General features: G+C 41.8%; 1 protein-coding gene across 4 annotated transcripts in view; it reads right to left on the bottom strand.

The window, feature by feature from the left end:
- LOC139447464 (zinc finger protein 526-like) overlaps positions 1–6506 on the bottom strand; it is a 39523-nt gene extending 33017 nt beyond the window's left edge. For all 4 annotated transcript variants that reach the window (XM_071228850.1, XM_071228847.1, XM_071228846.1 and 1 more), the window contains exon 1: positions 5344–6506. In XM_071228850.1, coding sequence (XP_071084951.1) covers positions 5344–6151 — 808 coding nt within the window. In that variant the 5' untranslated portion in view covers positions 6152–6506. The remainder of the gene's footprint in view (positions 1–5343) is intronic.
- Between the last annotated feature and the right edge of the window lie 12393 nt (positions 6507–18899).

Raw genomic sequence — 18899 nt, 5'->3', positions numbered from 1 at the left:
ATTACACTAGTTAATGTGTCACAGCAGGTTAATAGGAAAGATTCAGGTGGCCATTAACTACTTTGGAGTAGTATATTACCAGATAAGTGTGTCTGTTTGTTAAAGATTGATTTTGCTGTATATTTTGTCAAATCATAATGTTAATGAGTAACTCAGAGGGATAGCATGGTTTTATGCCTGTTTTAGCAATGTTCCAGCAATACCATGGTGAAGATGGGCTTCACGCATTGTACCAATGATACCAGGGCTTCAGTCTGATGAGCAAATGCTCCAACGAGGCTATTCAACAATCCCCATATAAAAGCAATAGCTCCAACGAGGCTATTCAACAATCCCCATATAAAAGCGATAGCTCCAACGAGGCTATTCAACAATCCCCATATAAAAGCGATAGCTCCAACAACGAGGCTATTCAACAATCCCCATATAAAAGCAAATGCTCCAACAACGAGGCTATTCAACAATCCCCATATAAAAGCGATAGCTCCAACAACAAGGAGGCTATTCAACAATCCCCATATAAAAGCGATAGCTCCAACAACGAGGCTATTCAACAATCCCCATATAAAAGCAATAGCTCCAACAACGAGGCTATTCAACAATCCCCATATCAAAACAATAGCTCCAACAACGAGGCTATTCAACAATCCCCATATCAAAGCGATAGCTCCAAAAATGAGGCTATTCAACAATCCAATTATAACAGTGACAGAAATTGGCACTAGTTCTGCCCAATGGTTAAGGTATCATAAGTGCTAGTTGAAACTTGCCTTTTAGGGTTTTGCTATATATTAATATAAGTACTAGTGGACTAAAAATGTTAGTTTGTATCGCCGGATGTCTCTTTGGAACACATCCTCATGTTTCCTCTCGATGAAATCGAGTAAGTTTCCATACATTTCCAAAAACAACATTCAAAATTAGGTCGTGCAGTCTCCAAATGTGCTCAGCGCACATGCTAAATCAAGACACGACATACCTGACCATGGTACCTTCTCAACAAGTAGAAATAAGGAAACATTGTAGAATGAGGCACCTCGAGTCCTTTTGTTTCACTCAGCTTAGGTAAGCAGAAATCACATATCACTTATTGCTCTAAAAAACAAAAACCACATCATCGTCGACTGGCAGTACTGCTCAGGTAAGCAATAATCGCATATCTTTCTAAGTAAGTAAGCAGGAATCAAAGAACCATTTACAGCTTAGATAAGCAGTTATAACATCATCGTGTACTGCTTGGGTAGGCAGAAATCCCATCACAAGTTACTGCTTAAGTAAACAGGAATCATGACTACTTACATGTGTATTACTGCACAAGCAAAACTACATGACCATTTACTGTTGTTTTTCATTCCCACATCGCCTATCTGTAATTGCTGACTTGACCTTCGTCATTTCATTTTCCTTCAAATACAAACTGGTCGTAACAGGAAATTAAGCAATTCGCTTGTAACAATAAATGATAGTCCAATGCATGAATACAAGTTTCAGGTAGTGGTAGAATCCCAAAAATTAAATGTTGGTTATTAGTCATCTTTCTGCTACTGTTCCTGGTCTACATACAAACATGACATTTTCTTTGAGTTAAAGCACTATGCTTTCAATGTATTGCACAGACCTTTCAAGAACTTTCATTGCCACATCCATCCTATCTGACCCCTGCATTAGCCCTAGTAATGATACCACAAGTGCAAAAGGCTAGCCTTAAGGCTACCTCAAACACAAGGCAAACCATCTTCACCTCGTTAGGTAGAATTATTTTCTCCCAGTACTGTACCTGTACCGAGTTTCATTCAACAACACACCTGTTAATCAGGCCCAATACAAAGTACATATGATTTATGGATAACAACTTCTTTAATTACTGTAAAGGCGATGTTTTTGTATAGATCCTTTAAACGTTGTCAAGCAATATTATAAGGATCTATACCGAAACATCGCCTTTACAATAATTAAAGAAGTTGTTGCCCATAAATTGTATCTACTTTGTCATCCGTCAACTTCTAAGTAATGCCTATCAAACAATTCAGGCCAAATAGTTTGACACACTAAACAGTCTACTGTAAGTGTGGTGGTGTATATGCAGCAGTGTTCGAAATTAAGCAAGACAGTCCTTGTAATAACCCTGACTTTAAAGGTTAATGGGGTCCCTAGATTCATACACCATATGTAGCAGGGCGTGGAGTCATCCCACAGATGACATCCTTACCGTGTCAGTTGCTGACAGGGTTAACCTCTTTGGTCATGTGGACAATGCGCCCGACCTCTGATCAGAAGGTCTGTGGTTCGAATGCCATCATGGGACTCGAAATTTTATGGCCGCTACATTGGCGCCATTTTGTAGCCGGGCGTGGTATGTACTAGCAGCCCATTGGCTGGACAGTACATGCCACGCCCGGCTACACATAGAAGACCTCAGGGCTCCCTTAATTTCGAACAATGTAGAAGGTGAAGAAACACTGGTAAAATCTGCTTAACAAGTTCAAGGTTCACCAGGGGTAGACAGCACTAGTTTATTCCAACTCATTCACAATTAATTACAGACTTGTGGTTCATCCAACATCACTACAGTTTGAAGACAACCATGGACTCAATAGTCTCAGTCATGAAGACAACTCTAGTAGCCATGTCTAGTAGGGCTGGGATGGGTAACTCAGGTACCCGGGTCAAGGGGGTACTCAGTAGGACCCCGGCACCCACAGGACTACCCGGACCCGTGGTCAGTCATGTGATATATTGTTTAAAGACAAACATTATCTAGAACTCTATGGTTACAATACAAGTCACTAATGTTCACATTTCTTCTGAATATGGACCCATTCCTTCTGACTTTTCATTTGGCTGAATGAAGATAAACCTTAAGTCAACTTCAGTGTATGCATGACAAGATTGTTGGATACATGTATAGAGCTCCAGATAAGATTTTGGTGTTGTGGGTATTTTACCCATGCATTTTAAAAATCATTGGGGATCAGTAATTCTATCTGGGTATTCAAATTTCTGTTACCAACTAGGTTTTACACATGTGGGTATTTAAGTTAAATATTTAAAAACACTATTCACCTAGTCCCTGCAAACTGGTGTCGTGTGGGTTCGAGAGCTTTATAGGGACTCAAAAATACCACGATACTTCCACAAGAAAGTGTGATGGCAAATGATCATGATGTAACTGTCATCGTGGAGTTTGGCAAGGTTGACGGAATGCCTGTTTATAATTTCAAAATAAGTTGCTGATTTGCTAATCGAATATACAGGGTTACTTCACAATATTTTGATGATACGCACGTTTTATTTTTGTAGCGTATCTGTAATGTTCGTAGCGTATTTGATACGCTTGGATTTTCTGCATTTCTGATGCGTATTTTACGCAGATACGCAGCTTATCTCGAGCTCTGATGTATCTAAATATGTTTCCGAATCAGACATTTTGTACCTATCTCTTGAGACCTACAGTGAGTACCCGGGTAGGGTCGGGTTATAGAGTGGTGAGTACACAGGTGGTAAATTTGGACTCGTCCCAGCCCTCATGTCTGGCACTGATTGTGTTGAGAGACCATGGATTACAAAGCAGAACTTGTCACAACAATACCAATTTCATCACACAGATACCACTTTTACAACTGAATCTGGGATTCAACTTGTCCTGAAACATTCACTTGTCTGCATAGTCACAACATGTTAAGACACCCCCTAAAACTGTCTTAAATTTCAGTAGCTGTCCAGACAATGTCACTAAGGCTAGTGTCTTAGTGCCAAGTTGTATACCTGTCAGAATACAAAGCTTACTTCTCTTTTTACTTCTTATATTTATTTCCTATCATCCTGTTGTCCAAGGCAGGATGAAAATTCAGAACTTATTTTGCAGTATTTTACCAATGTTTTCGACCTGGTCTATTGTTGATGAGCTTGAGGACGTCCTAGCCCAGGCCACAGTAGAATCAGGAAGCCAGTGTGTGGACTTACCTTGTGATGTCAGGAACCACGCCCCCTTCATCGCTGTACTGTGGCACTGGGTGTGTCAACATGGCAAGTGACAAGATGGATCAAATTTCTAATCAATTTAGAAAGTAAAGAATCAAGAATCAGGTGAATAGACTGTCAATATTTGAAGATGAGATAGTATCTCTTATCATGCTTATCAATATTCAAATTTACGAAAGTGTTTATCATTTCTTTTGCATCATATCAATTCAACGGATGCATTTGTTATCAATCTTGTCACTTTTAATGAGAAATGTGCTTGTGTATTAAACATAACAAGTGGTTTTCCTTATTTTCTTAAGAATAAATATACCAACACAAAGTACATGATGTAGTGCACAAGTTAGTATCTGGGAGTGTCAAACAGTGCTTGATCATTCATGTCACTCAACATTTAAATTGTGTTTTTTTGTGAAAACATAAATTTAAATTCGAGAAAGTATGCATGGTATGATGACTATGTACTGTTAACAAAGGTATGTGTCATTGACTAGTAAGGATTTCAAATTATATGGGTCTTTTCCAGATCATAATGAATAATTCCACAGAACTTCATCAGCATATGTATTTGAAACTAACACTGATGACTTACCATGTAAAGATGACTTTTTAGAAAATCAAATGATCAAACACTGTTTTACATGGAATTGCTGGTTATTTCCAAAAGTAAACATTGCTCACAGCCTAATGAAATGGTTGACATTGTGTTTCTTGTGGAACAATATTAAAATGAAAAATAAAGAGTTTACGTTAAAGTCCACTGGATGTTTTAGAAGAAACTAGTCAGTAGTGACTGAGAGAAACACGCTTTGTCAAATGACTCATTGAAAATATGATTTAAAAAATGACACATATATCAAGTGTCCAATTTTAATGAAATAAACTAATATACTATTTATTTTACATTTTTTCAGAGACTCTGAAGAGATTCCAGAATGAAAACAAGACTTCACTACCCACAAAGTACCATTTCCTCTTTTCGAATTGAAATCCTTATTCAGGGTCAAGGTTAACTTTGAATGGAGTTAAAAATTTTCATTTGTTTTTTGGTGGTAAGTAATGAAGGAAGAGATTGGCGTACAGGTTTTTACAGGCATAGTGTAGGCCCTACCATTGTGCTTACAGTCTACTTTCAATTTTTGTATCATATCACTCAAAAGGCCCCAATGGAGTATTAATTTTAATTGTGCTGTGAACTTGTCTGTGATGAATCACTTCAAACTTAGTTTTACCCCTTCTGAGATAATACAGCAGAACGCCCAAGTACCGACTTCCTTGCATACTCCTCTGCATTCAATTCTTCACAGAAATTGGAAATAATCAGCAATTCCCACAAAGAAAGATGTAGAAAATAACAATTACCATCATTTCCGAAATCAGCGCTGTTATCATTTTCTTCACCATAATCATCATCTTCTTGTTGGTACACTACGTAGTCATCAACATTTTGGTCACCATGATGATCTTGGCTAGTACTGGGTTCGGCATAATCTGGCACATGTGGAACGTTTTGATGGAAGGATGAGGACGAAGATGCTGATGATTGAGAATGTGATGATTGTGGATGAGAGAGTCTATCTAATGCTGCTTGCGTATTATGTCTTCTGTCTATGCTTTGATTTGATTCATCTCCATAATGTTCCGAATCAGGTTCAATTTCTATTAAATCTGGTTCCACTTTCACACTCACTGTTTCACTCATTGATCTTGATTGCAATGGGTCAGGTGACTGTCGAGGAATGTTTTCATGTTTTATTGTCTCTTGGAAAGAACTTCGGCTAGACTTGGATGGAGGGGATTTCATCGGTGATGGACGATCTCGAGATCTTTTTGGAGGTACAACATGTGGGGCTGAATAAATTGGCTGTGAAACCATATGTGTCACTTGTTCGTATTCTGCACCAGACAATGAACAGTCCACATCGAATACAGACAATTTCAATGTCTTGCATTCACTCTTTGATATCATGCTTGAATTTGACGACACACCGTCCACTTTGAACGTCAATTTGTTTGATCTTAAAGCAACTTGAATATTAGCATCTTGCGTTGTGCCGTACGAATTCACGGATGCCGGGAATTCAAGATTAGATCTTGGACCCTTTTTCAAAGTGGAAAATAGGTCACACAAATCTATCGGGATTGTGAACTCTAGCGTTTCGATAAACATTTTGATTGAACAGAGTTTATAACACCGTGTCCCTTAATCTTCACTGATGCACGCTCAAAGTGAATCTGTACCGTTGTTTTTCTAGCGTTCGTGTGAAATCTTCGCAAATAAAAAAGCGGGTGCCGACATCTCCCACGCTAACCTAATCTTTTCGCATTTCCGGTTCACATCCGCGTCATCTTATCACATGAAAAGACGATGCTGTGTTCATTCGATGCTGTTACAAACCAACACGTGCATCTAACGGTGTAGTAATCGATTGATCTACGAAATAAATATTTGCAATACTGAAGTGGTTCACCGGTAATTTCAGGATTTTGGCACACTGCTCGCTCAATTTTCTTGTCGGGCGCAATTAACATTGGAGCTCTACTACACTGTATGTGTAACAACAATCAACGTGTAGGGTGCAAAACCGCCGCTGTAAGGAGTCTAACAGTAATCACGCATCTGCTATTTTCCTGACAACTAGTTTCATTATTTTATCCTCTGAGGAAGAGCGTCGGTCGAAGAACAAAAGAGCGTCAGTGCACATAGTAGCATGGATTTTTACCTGACGCGAAATTATGCATCATATATGCATAACTTGGTACATTGGTCCCATGTGTAATCATTTAACAATACAGTGTCAAATGCTTCACAATCTTCTAACACTTGTAGAATCGAGGTTGGTGAACTCTGTTTTTAACTGACTCTGAGCAAATCAAATTTTTGTCACATATCGTACAATGATGAAGCAATTTTTGACATTTCTCCATGACCCCATTCTGTAAATATAGGTCATTATGCAAATCTATAGATAAATTATACATCAACCATACACGATATAATCTGCTGATTCCCAATTGTGTGGATCGATGCTCATGATATTAATCACTGGATTGTCTGGTCCAAACTCAATTATTTACAGACCGCCATCATATAGCTGGAATATTGCTGAGTGCAGCGTTAAACAACAAACCAACCAACCAATCAAATCAGATAGGATTGCACGGAAATATGAAACTGTTTATTTTAGTTTTTCATGATATCTTTGTCATATTTGCTATTCCTTCAAATGCACTTATGGTCAAACCTGCTGTCCTGGGCAAGCGAAGGCCCCAAAGTAAAAATAAGTCCTGTATGTGATGTAAACAACATGTTTGTGCTTCATTTATATTGTTTGTCTGTTGCTTAACATACTAACAACGTGTTGGTGCACGTGCATTGCAGACACATGTGATGTTGCTAATGAATGATTTGCAGACTCGTATATGCAAGGGGTCGGTGTATGGTTCTCAGTAGGAAGTGACAACTTGGAGACGATGGCTTGCAGTATATAAAATTTTACTTTATAAATGTAGATATATATACATACGTACATACAAAAGACACTATGTGCCAGATCGATCAATACATAGTGGTAGTGTTGCACCCAGCCTCACCCTAGCTAGGCTGAGGGTAAGACCTTTCTCTCTCTCTCTCCCCTGTTTTCATCTCTTACTTACATGAATTTAGACTAACATCTAGTCTCTGAAATGAACACATCTTACATAAAAAAACAGTTGTTCAGTTATCTTAATACAAATATAATAAAAAGGAGCCCAGTGACTCTCTTCATTTTCAGATACTGCAGTGATCTAGACTTGCCAAACATTATAGACTTGCATGGGCTGTATTTGATATATATTTTTATCAGGGTCTGTGAGACAGTCTAACATGAATTGAGAATTTAACGTGTGCTTTTCCGACATATGCATATATCGCACACGGGCCCGCCAAAAGGTGAGGCAACCTTGGTGGGGCTTTTAGGGTTGCTTACTTAATTTGGAGAACAAATTTGGAATTTTGAAATATGCCATGCAAAATGTGGAAGGGGGGGAGCTAAATGGAGTTTGTGTGTTTTTACAGGTTTACAAATTTTGGGTTTATTGGCAGCTTGTTTCGTGTACTTTTTTTAAATGCGGCCATGTAGTCCTGTTTTGATTAGATATACGCCTAGTGCTTTAAAGGTTTGTAGGTCATTTAGGGTGTTTAGTAGCGTTGCTAGTGTCATTTCATTGTTGCAATTTAGTGTGGATTGGAGTGTTGCTCTGTGTTGTTGGTAATGTGTGCAATATAGTATTACGGGCAGTGGGGGCATTTACCGGTTTGGTGTTTTTTAATTTGGTGTAGGTGGGAGTTTAACTTAGTGTGGCCTGTTTGTAGTTGAGTTATTACTCTGTCAGTTCTTTTTGTTTTATGATGGATTCATCTCTGAACCAAGGCGTATATATGTAGCCAGGTCAACTGACATTTAGTAAGTCATAAATAGAAACAACAGTAATTCATCAGTGACATACTTGCACATACAGTCGATGTACCATACAATGGGGATTAACAATTGGGAAGGCATCTTATAAATAACGTCAATTACAGTAAGTGTTTCAAGGCATACAGATGTCATGTCTCCAGGGTAATTAGCCTTTGGAATTAAATGTTCATTCAGATAACTGTTGCTGTGAATCAGTCACTCTGACAATACACTCAGCAATATTCAAGCTAACAGTATATGCCCCTGCCTGTAAAAATCAAGTATGGATAAAGGTGAGGTGAGGTGAAATGGGGTTTAACGTCGTGTCCAAGATTATTGCACTTATATAGCGACGTGCATGTACATGTGTGTGTTTGTGTGGCTGCTTGTCCTAGTCTGGACTGATGCCGATTTATAGTGCTAGCTCACTGAGATACCATGCCGCAGTTAAACATGAATATCCCACTCAGACACAGTATACTGACTCCGAGCCGACCAGTCCTTGTTTTAGTCCCTTAATGCCGAGCGCAACACAGGGTAACAACAAGTACCATCTTTTAACATCTTTTGGTATGACGCAGCCAGGGATCGAACCTCGGACCTTCCGCTCTCTGGTCGGACGCTCTTCCACTAGACCACGGAGGCGGTCAGTATGGATAAAACAAACTAGTACTTGATATAATGAGCAATGTCTTGTATCGTTGGAGTACAATGACCCACAACCAAGTCACTGAGTCACCTTACCGTATTTGACGTAATAAGCGCCCCGCTCTAATAAGCGCCCACAGCGATATTTGCTAATATATTGTCAAGTGAACAATCCCAATTAGCATCCCTTCCGATTGATCAATGTACACAAGACTTATTTATTCATGTATAATACGCTCTCGTGTGTTATATGCACCCTTAATTATGGGCAATTAAAATCTGGAAAAATATATCTGTCGTATATAAACAGTGAGGCCGTCTGCATAAACCACGAAATTTATCTTTCAACTCTGTTTCTTCCACCAAAATAATATTCTAATAAGAGCCCCCTATTTCTAATTTTGAGAGCGCTCTGGGCCTTTATTGTGTCGAATACGGTATCCATTTATAGTCACCTCCTATGACAAGCACAGGTTGCTTTGGATCCAGTGACACTTTCTTGATAAAGATACGAGAATCTGTATTGTAACATCGCATTGAAGAATAGAATGTTGAAATCCATACGTGAACTTTCAAAATTGTTCAAATTGTTTGTTAAGTACATTAGGCAGTTCTCTCATCCGTCAAACACAACACAATAACATTGGAAGATATGATGATTTATTAGAGACTGGTATAGTTTCGCTCAGAACCATTATGTTACATGTTACAATCAGTGTGCCATAGATTCACAAATTTACAAAATACTTTAAACTTACCCTCATATGAGAGATGTTCTGACTTCCATTAGTTGAGTATGAGATGTGCTGAGTCAGCACCTGGTGTTTTCACCTTTATCTCAGTGTCAGATGTGCTGAGTCAGCACCTGGTGTTTTCACCTCTAACTGTGTCAGATGTGCTGAGTCAGCACCTGGTGTTTTCACCTCTATCTCAGTGTCAGATGTGCTGAGTCAGCACCTGGTGTTTTCACCTCTATCTGTGTCAGATGTGTTAAGTCAGCACCTGGTGTTTTCACCTCTATCTGTGTTAGATGTGCTGAGTCAGCACCTGGTGTTCTTACTGCAGTGTGTGATGTGGTAAGTCAGCACCTGGTGTTCTGACCAGTGTCAGATGTGCTGAGTCAGCACCTGGTGTTCTTACCGAGTGTTTGATGTGGTAAGTCAGCACCTGGTGTTCTGACCAGTGTCTGATGGACTGAGTCAGCACCTGGTGTTCCTACTGCAGTGTCAGATGTGCTGAGTCAGCACCTGGTGTTCTTACTGCAGTGTCAGATGTGCTGAGTCAGCACCTGGTATTCTGATTAGTGTCAGATGTGCTGAGTCAGCACCTGGTGTTCTGACCAGTGTCTGATGGACTGAGTCAGCACCTGGTGTTCTTACTTCCGTGTCAGATGTGCTGAGTCAGCACCTGGTGTTCTGATCAGTGTCAGATGTGCTGAGTCAGCACCTGGTGTTCTTACTGCAGTGTCTGATGTGGTAAGTCAGCACCTGGTGTTCTGACCAGTGTCTGATGGACTGAGTCAGCACCTGGTGTTCCTACTGCAGTGTTTGATATGGTAAGTCAGGACCTGGTGTTCTGACCAGTGTCTGATGGACTGAGTCAGTACCTGGTGTTCTTACTGCAGTGTTTGATGTGTTAAGTCAGCACCTGGTGTTATGACCAGTGTCTGATGGACTGAGTCAGTACCTGGTGTTCCTACTGCAGTGTTTGATGTGGTAAGTCAGCACCTGGTGTTCTGACCAGTGTCTGATGGACTGAGTCAGTACTTGGTGTTCTTACTGCAGTGTTTGATGTGGTAAGTCAGCACCTGGTGTTCTGACCAGTGTCAGATGTGCTAAGTCAGCACCTGGTGTTCTGACCAGTGTCAGATGTGGTAAATCAGCACCTGGTGTTCTGACCAGTGTCTGATGGACTGAGTCAGCACCTGGTGTTCTTACTGCAGTGTCTGATGGACTGAGTCAGCACCTGGTGTTCTGACCAGTGTCTGATGTGCTAAGTCAGTACCTGGTGTTCTGACCAGTATCTGATGGACTGAGTCAGCACCTGGTGTTCTTACTGCAGTGTTTGATGTGGTAAATCAGCACCTGGTGTTCTGACCAGTGTATGATGTGCTGAGTCAGCACCTGGTGTTCTGACCAGTGTTTGATGTGTTAAGTCAGCGCCTGGTGTTCTGACCAGTGTCTGACGGACTGAGTCAGCACCTTGTGTTCTTACTGCAGTGTTTGGTGTGTTAACTCAGCACCTGTTGTTTTCACCTCTATCTGTGTCAGATGTGCTGAGTCAGCACCTGGTGTTCTGACTGCAGTGTTTGATGTGGTAAGTCAGCACCTGGTGTTCTGACCAGTGTCTGATGGACTGAGTCAGCACCTGGTGTTCTTACTGCAGTGTTTGATATGTTAAGTCAGCACCTGGTGTTTTCACCTCTATCTGTGTCAGATGTGTTGAGTCAGCACCTGGTGTTTTCACCTCTATCTGTGTCAGATGTGTTGAGTCAGCACCTGGTGTTTTCACCTCTATCTGTGTCAGATGTGCCGAGTCAGCACCTGGTGTTTTCACCTCTATCTGTGTCAGATGTGTTGAGTCAGCACCTGGTGTTCTTACTGCAGTGTTTGATGTGTTAAGTCAGCACCTGGTGTTTTCACCTCTATCTGTGTCAGATGTGTTGAGTCAGCACCTGGTGTTTTCACCTCTATCTGTGTCAGATGTGCCGAGTCAGCACCTGGTGTTTTCACCTCTATCTGTGTCAGATGTGTTGAGTCAGCACCTGGTGTTCTTACTGCAGTGTTTGATGTGTTAAGTCAGCACCTTGTGTTTTCACCTCTATCTGTGTCAGATGTGTTGAGTCAGCACCTGGTGTTTTCACCTCTATCTGTGTCAGATGTGTTGAGTCAGCACCTGGTGTTTTCACCTCTATCTGTGTCAGATGTGTTAAGTCAGCACCTGGTGTTTTCACCTCTATCTGTGTCAGATGTGCCGAGTCAGCACCTGGTGTTTTCACCTCTATCTGTGTCAGATGTGTTGAGTCAGTGCCTGGTGTTTTCACCTCTATCTCAGTGTCAGATGTGCTGAGTCAGCACCTGGTGTTCTGACCTCTATCTGTGTCAGATGTGTTGAGTCAGCACCTGGTGTTCTTACTGCAGTGTTTGATGTGTTAAGTCAGCACCTTGTGTTTTCACCTCTATCTGTGTCAGATGTGTTGAGTCAGCACCTGGTGTTTTCACCTCTATCTGTGTCAGATGTGTTGAGTCAGCACCTGGTGTTTTCACCTCTATCTGTGTCAGATGTGTTAAGTCAGCACCTGGTGTTTTCACCTCTATCTGTGTCAGATGTGCCGAGTCAGCACCTGGTGTTTTCACCTCTATCTGTGTCAGATGTGTTGAGTCAGTGCCTGGTGTTTTCACCTCTATCTCAGTGTCAGATGTGCTGAGTCAGCACCTGGTGTTTTCACCTTTATCTCAGTGTCAGATGTGCTGAGTCAGCACCTGGTGTTTTCACCTCTATCTGTGTCAGATGTGTTGAGTCAGCACCTGGTGTTCTGACCTCTATCTGTGTCAGATGTGCCGAGTCAGCACCTGGTGTTCTGACCTCTATCTGTGTCAGATGTGCCGAGTCAGCACCTGGTGTTTTCACCTCTATCTGTGTCAGATGTGCTGAGTCAGCACCTGGTGTTTTCACCACTATCTGTGTCAGATGTGCTGAGTCAGCACCTGGTGTTTTCACCTCTATCTGTGTCAGATGTGTTGAGTCAGCACCTGGTGTTTTCACCTCTATCTGTGTCAGATGTGCCGAGTCAGCACCTGGTGTTTTCACCTCTATCTGTGTCAGATGTGTTGAGTCAGCACCTGGTGTTCTGACCTCTATCTGTGTCAGATGTGCCGAGTCAGCACCTGGTGTTCTGACCTCTATCTGTGTCAGATGTGCCGAGTCAGCACCTGGTGTTTTCACCTCTATCTGTGTCAGATGTGCTGAGTCAGCACCTGGTGTTTTCACCACTATCTGTGTCAGATGTGCTGAGTCAGCACCTGGTGTTTTCACCTCTATCTGTGTCAGATGTGTTGAGTCAGCACCTGGTGTTTTCACCTCTATCTGTGTCAGATGTGCCGAGTCAGCACCTGGTGTTCTGACCTCTATCTGTGTCAGATGTGCTGAGTCAGCACCTGGTGTTTTCACCTCTATCTGTGTCAGATGTGTTGAGTCAGCACCTGGTGTTCTGACTGCAGTGTTTGATGTGCTGAGTCAGCACCTGGTGTTATGACCAGTGTCAGATGGACTGAGTCAGCACCTGGTGTTCTTACTGCAGTGTTTGATGTGGTAAATCAGCACCTGGTGTTCTGACCAGTGTCAGATGTGCTAAGTCAGCACCTGGTGTTCTGACCAGTGTCAGATGTGCTGAGTCAGCACCTGGTGTTCTGACCAGTGTCTGATGGTACTAATTCTATAGTCTTTATCCATTAGGTATTGTAGGCCACAGGCCCATTATACATTACAGAGTATACAGTGAGAGAGAAACATTATAATACAAAATGTTTAGGTGATATACACAAGACGTAGTTTCATTGCTTTGTGAATGAATACGGATAGATTGTGAATGATTATTACATTATTTGATGCAATTAAGATATCAAACATGTGTATGGAGGGGTACAGGTAAAACCTTTTGGTTATATATTTTCGTCTTAAATGTACATATCTGCACCTGGTGTTCTGACCGCTTTGTCTGATGTGCTAAATCAGCACCTGCTGTTCTCACCTAATCTGTCTCAGATGTACTGAGTGAGTGAGTGAGTGAGATTTAACGCTGCTTTTAACAGTATTCCAGTTATATCACGGCGTGTCAGCTTAATGTGGGAGGAAAGCCCGAGGTGATGCAGGTCTCAGACGTTTACCACTTCGGTGAAACCCACGAGCACAGGTATGGTGCTGACAAACTCAGATGTACTGAGTATTACACAAATTCCTTGCAACCCATCTAATTCCCAACTCATCTCCTGACAGTGTTCTGTGTTTCTCTCATACACAAAAAGACCCGTGAAGATTTCGGGGTAGAATTGGTCTTCAGCAACCCATGCTTGCCGTAAAAGGCGACTATGCTTGTCGTAAAAGGCGACTAACGGGATCTGGTGGTCAGGCTCGCTGACTTGGTTGATGCATGTCATCGATCCCAACTGCGTGGATCGATGCTCATGATATCAATCACTGGATTGTCTGGTCCAGACTCGATTATTTACAGACCGCCGTCATATAACTGGAATATTGTTGAGTGCAGCGTTAAACAACAAACCAACCAACCAACAATCATACACAAAAATAGAACTCCTTGCAGCACATGCTTCACAAATGATGCAAACTTCATGTCCTATCTCCATCTGCAATCCCACAAAACTCCTGACAGTGTTCTGTTTTTCTCTCATACACAAAAATAGAACTCCTTGCAACACATGCTTCACAAATGATGCAAACTTCATGTTCTATCCCCATCTACAACCCCACTAAACTCCTGACAGTGTTCTGAATGCCACGTTCTAAAATGTACCTTGAAACTGCTCTCATACAGAAACTCCTTGTGGCACATGTGACACTGAAACGGCTTGATGTTGGCATGGCTATTCATGTGAGCCATATGATGGTGTTTGTGCAGGAACTTCTTGTTGCAGACATAACAGCAGTAGCGTGTCCGGGCCTCGTGCTTGAAGCGGACGTGTTGCCGCAGGTTGGAGCGGGAGGAGTAGGTGGATCCACAGATGTCGCAGGCGTGGCACTTGGTTGAGATGCGGAAGGAGGGAAACCTCCTCAGTTCGATAGTGTCCCCCAGGACTGGATCGGTGAATGGCATGCCGGGATCTGAAAGTTAAACAATTCTTTTTTTTAGGATCTTTACAAAATATCGAAATTTGGATATGATTGTACAGAAAATATATTTGTAGATTCTGAAAGGAAATATATACTGAAACACTGTGAAAATGCATATTCCAGTTTTTTGTAATAGTTGGCGAAATGGCCATAAAAATCATATTATGTTCTTGGTATTTAGGCATGAGGTAATTAAACACAACAATGATGTTGAATCTCTTTCAATGTGTTTGGAGATGGACAAATGCAAAACACATCTTTTCTGATTTTGAGTTGAAGTTGATGCGCTTTTACAGTGCTTCAGTATATGTGTATGGAACAAATATGCTAAAACGTTATCATTGATAAATTTAAATTTTTTTATGAGTTTTTTTACCGTAACTTTTACTTTAATAAATGTCAAGACATTCACTCACAGGTTAATAATAATATATTTGATAATAATAATAATGTTTGTATTCATAATGCTAAATGGATCTGTGTGCACTCAAATCTTTTTTCATTCTCAGCTCCCTGGGGAGTATACAACCCAAGCTGCCTTATAGGATTGAAGATGATGTTTGTTGATGTAACAAGTTTAAGTCTACAGGTGCCAGGGTCACTACGAAACGAGGAAACTGTCAACTGGGTTATATATGCAACTTCCTTTCAATACACGGTGCGTGTTAACTAATTAGAGAATATCCAAATTACAATTATGGATCATCTGACGAAAGAATGGTGTAAGCCCTGAGCTTTCATTCACAATATGTTACACAGTATCATTTTGAGAAAGAAAATAAAGAAATACCATTTTCGACGTAATAAGAACCCAGGGTGCTCTCAAAATTTAAAAATAGGGGGCTCTTATTAGAATAATATTTTGGTGAAGAAAAAAAAAGATTTGAAAGATGAATTTGATGGTATATGCTGACAGCCTGAAATGTTTATGTACGACGGATATATTTTTCCAGAATTTAATTGCCCATAATTCAGGGTGCATATAACACACGAGTGCGTATTATACGTGAATAAATAAGTCTCGTGTACATTGATCAATCATAAGGGGTGCTAATTGGGATTGTTCCCAAGCCAATATATTAGCATTAAAGCGGGGCGCTTATTACGTCAAATACGGTATGTGCGAAATGAGAACTCAGCATAGAAATATGACTGAAGCCAGCCTATTGTCGAGTGTCCACATGTTATCAGTTTGTGATGTCATGAACAATTGATGATGTCATATCGTATTGTTCTCACAATGCGGCTTTGTGACATCATATTGCTTCAACTGACCAAACAGCATTGACAAACCCCAAAATGCAATTGTGCAATTATGTGAAAGTTATTAACACTTGGTCTTTCCATCCTTATGGGTAATGTATGCCCTACTGGTCATAAACCGGTGAGGATCCAGGGTAGAATAGGTCTCCAGCAACCCATGCTTGCTGTAAAAGGCGACTATGCTTGTCGTAAGAGGCGACTAACTTGATCGGTTCATCTTTCCGAGGGAAGGGAGTTAACTGACTTTAAAAGTGCAGTTTCCACCCTTGCCGAACTAGGCTGGGATTCCTGGGTTCGATTGTAGCGCCACCAGTGGCTATTACCGGTTATGTCCCTTCTAAGCCTCTCCTTTAGACCAATCAGATTCCACCTCTTATATCACTTGTATTTGCTTCAAACAAAACAGTGGCGCCCAGTCAAGATGATCTCATCGATAATTAAGGTCACGAAATGCATCAAAACACGTGAGCACCTTGATTAAAAACATGAAAAGATTTGGAGAATATCTGTTGACAAGTTGGCGGTGCACATGCTTTGCAAATCCTGCAATCGACTGAAATCTGCACCGGATTTAGATTTCGTTGCATGAATTTGATTGGACTATGCATAGACTCGTTAGTCCAGCCAAAATCTAACTCCATGACACCAGCCTAGTTCGGCAAGGGTGGAAACTGGACTTTTTTAGTCAGTTAACTCCTTTGCCTATAATATTGCTGAGTGTGGCATTAAACAACAAACAAACAAAGAAACATAAACACAGTTTAATACTGTCTCCCTAAATGTCAATAATTTGGGTTTTGCAAACTGGTATACCACAGCATGTAACCTGTGAAGATCCATGGTAGAAAAGGTCTTCAGCAACCTATGCTTGTCGTAAGAGGCGACTAGAGGGATCGGGTGGTCAGGCTTGCGGACTTGGTCGATGCATGTCATCGATCCCATTGTGTAGATCGATGCTCATGTCCATCACTGGATTGTCTGGTCGAGACTCGATTATTTACAGACAACTGTCATATAGCTGGAATATTGCTGAGTGCAGCGTTAAACAATAAACAAACAAACCGCAGAATGTCAGCTGAGTCTGGGAGGAAGGGAAGTGATGCTCAGCATTTCAGTGAAACCAACAAGGTGAAATAGGGTGAAATAGGGTGAAATGTTGGGTTCAAGATTATACAGTAACATGCATGTATGTCTGTGTGCTGGTACTAGTCTCCTGACATGGGTACAATGTGTGAAGCCCATTTCTGGTGTCCCCCGCCGTGATATTGCTGGAATATTACTAAAAGCGGCGTAAAACCGTACTCTCACTCACTAGTCCATGCTAATTTAATAGTGCTAGCCCACTGAGATACCATGCTGCAGTTTAACATAGACACCCCACTCAGACACAGTACACTCCGAGCAGACCAGTTCTTGTATTAGCCCCTTAATGCCGAGCGCCAGGCAGGGTAATAACAGTAACTGATGTCTTTTAACGTCTTCCTGTATGATGTGGCAGGGGGTGCAACCACGGACCTTCCACTCTACAGACACACATCTATCCACGACAACACTAACTGTGTGAGGGTCATGTGATAGCTGTGTGAGGGTCATGTGATAGCTGTATTGGGGTCATGTGATAGCTGTATGAGGGTCATGTGAGACTATGTCAGGATCATGTGAGAACTATGTGAGGGTCATGTGATAGCTGTGTGAGGGTCATGTGAGAGCTGTATGAGGGTCATGTGAGAGCTGTGTGAGGGTCATGTGAGAGCTGTATGAGGGTCATGTGAGAGCTGTGTGAGGGTCATGTGATAGCTGTGTGAGGGTCATGTGAGAGCTGTATGAGGGTCATGTGATAGCTGTGTGAGGGTCATGTGAGAGCTGTATGAGGGTCATGTGAGAGCTGTATGAGGGTCATGTGAGAGTTGTATGAGGGTCATGTGAGAGCTGTGTGAGGGTCATGTGATAGCTGTGTGAGGGTCATGTGAGAGCTGTATGAGGGTCATGTGATAGCTGTGTGAGGGTCATGTGAGAGCTGTGTGAGGGTCATGTGATAGCTGTGTGAGGGTCATGTGAGAGCTGTATGAGGGTCATGTGAGAGCTGTGTGAGGGTCATGTGAGAGCTGTGTGAGGGTCATGTGAGAGCTGTGTGAGGGTCATGTGAGAGCTGTATGAGGGTCATGTGATAGCTGTGTGAGGGTCATGTGAGAGCTGTGTGAGGGTCATGTGATAGCTGTGTGAGGGTCCTGTGATAGCTGTGTGAGGGTCATGTGAGAGCTGTATGAGGGTCATGTGAGAGCTGTCTGAGGGTCATGTGAGAGCTGTACGAGGGTCATGTGAGAGCTGTGTTAGGGTCATGTGAGAGCTGTATGAGGGTCATGTGAGAGCTGTCTGAGGGTCATGTGAGAGCTGTACGAGGGTCATGTGAGAGCTGTGTTAGGGTCATGTGAGAGCTGTATGAGGGTCATGTGATAGCTGTGTGAGGGTCCTGTGATAGCTGTGTGAGGGTCATGTGAGAGCTGTGTGATGGTCATGTGATAGCTGTGTGAGGGTCCTGTGAGAGCTGTGTGAGGGTCATGTGAGAGCTGTGTGAGGGTCATGTGAGAGCTGTATGAGGGTCATGTGATAGCTGTATGAGGGTCCTGTGATAGCTGTGTGAGGGTCATGTGAGAGCTCTGTGAGGGTCATGTGAGAGCTGTATGAGGGTCATGTGAGAGCTGTGTGAGGGTCATG

Source organism: Haliotis cracherodii, unplaced genomic scaffold (genome assembly GCF_022045235.1).
Source record: "Haliotis cracherodii isolate W230 unplaced genomic scaffold, xgHalCrac1.p SCAF_7, whole genome shotgun sequence".
NCBI lineage: Eukaryota > Metazoa > Mollusca > Gastropoda > Lepetellida > Haliotidae > Haliotis > Haliotis cracherodii.
Note: the sequence above shows the minus strand (reverse complement) of the source record. Positions and strands in the feature narration are given on the sequence as shown.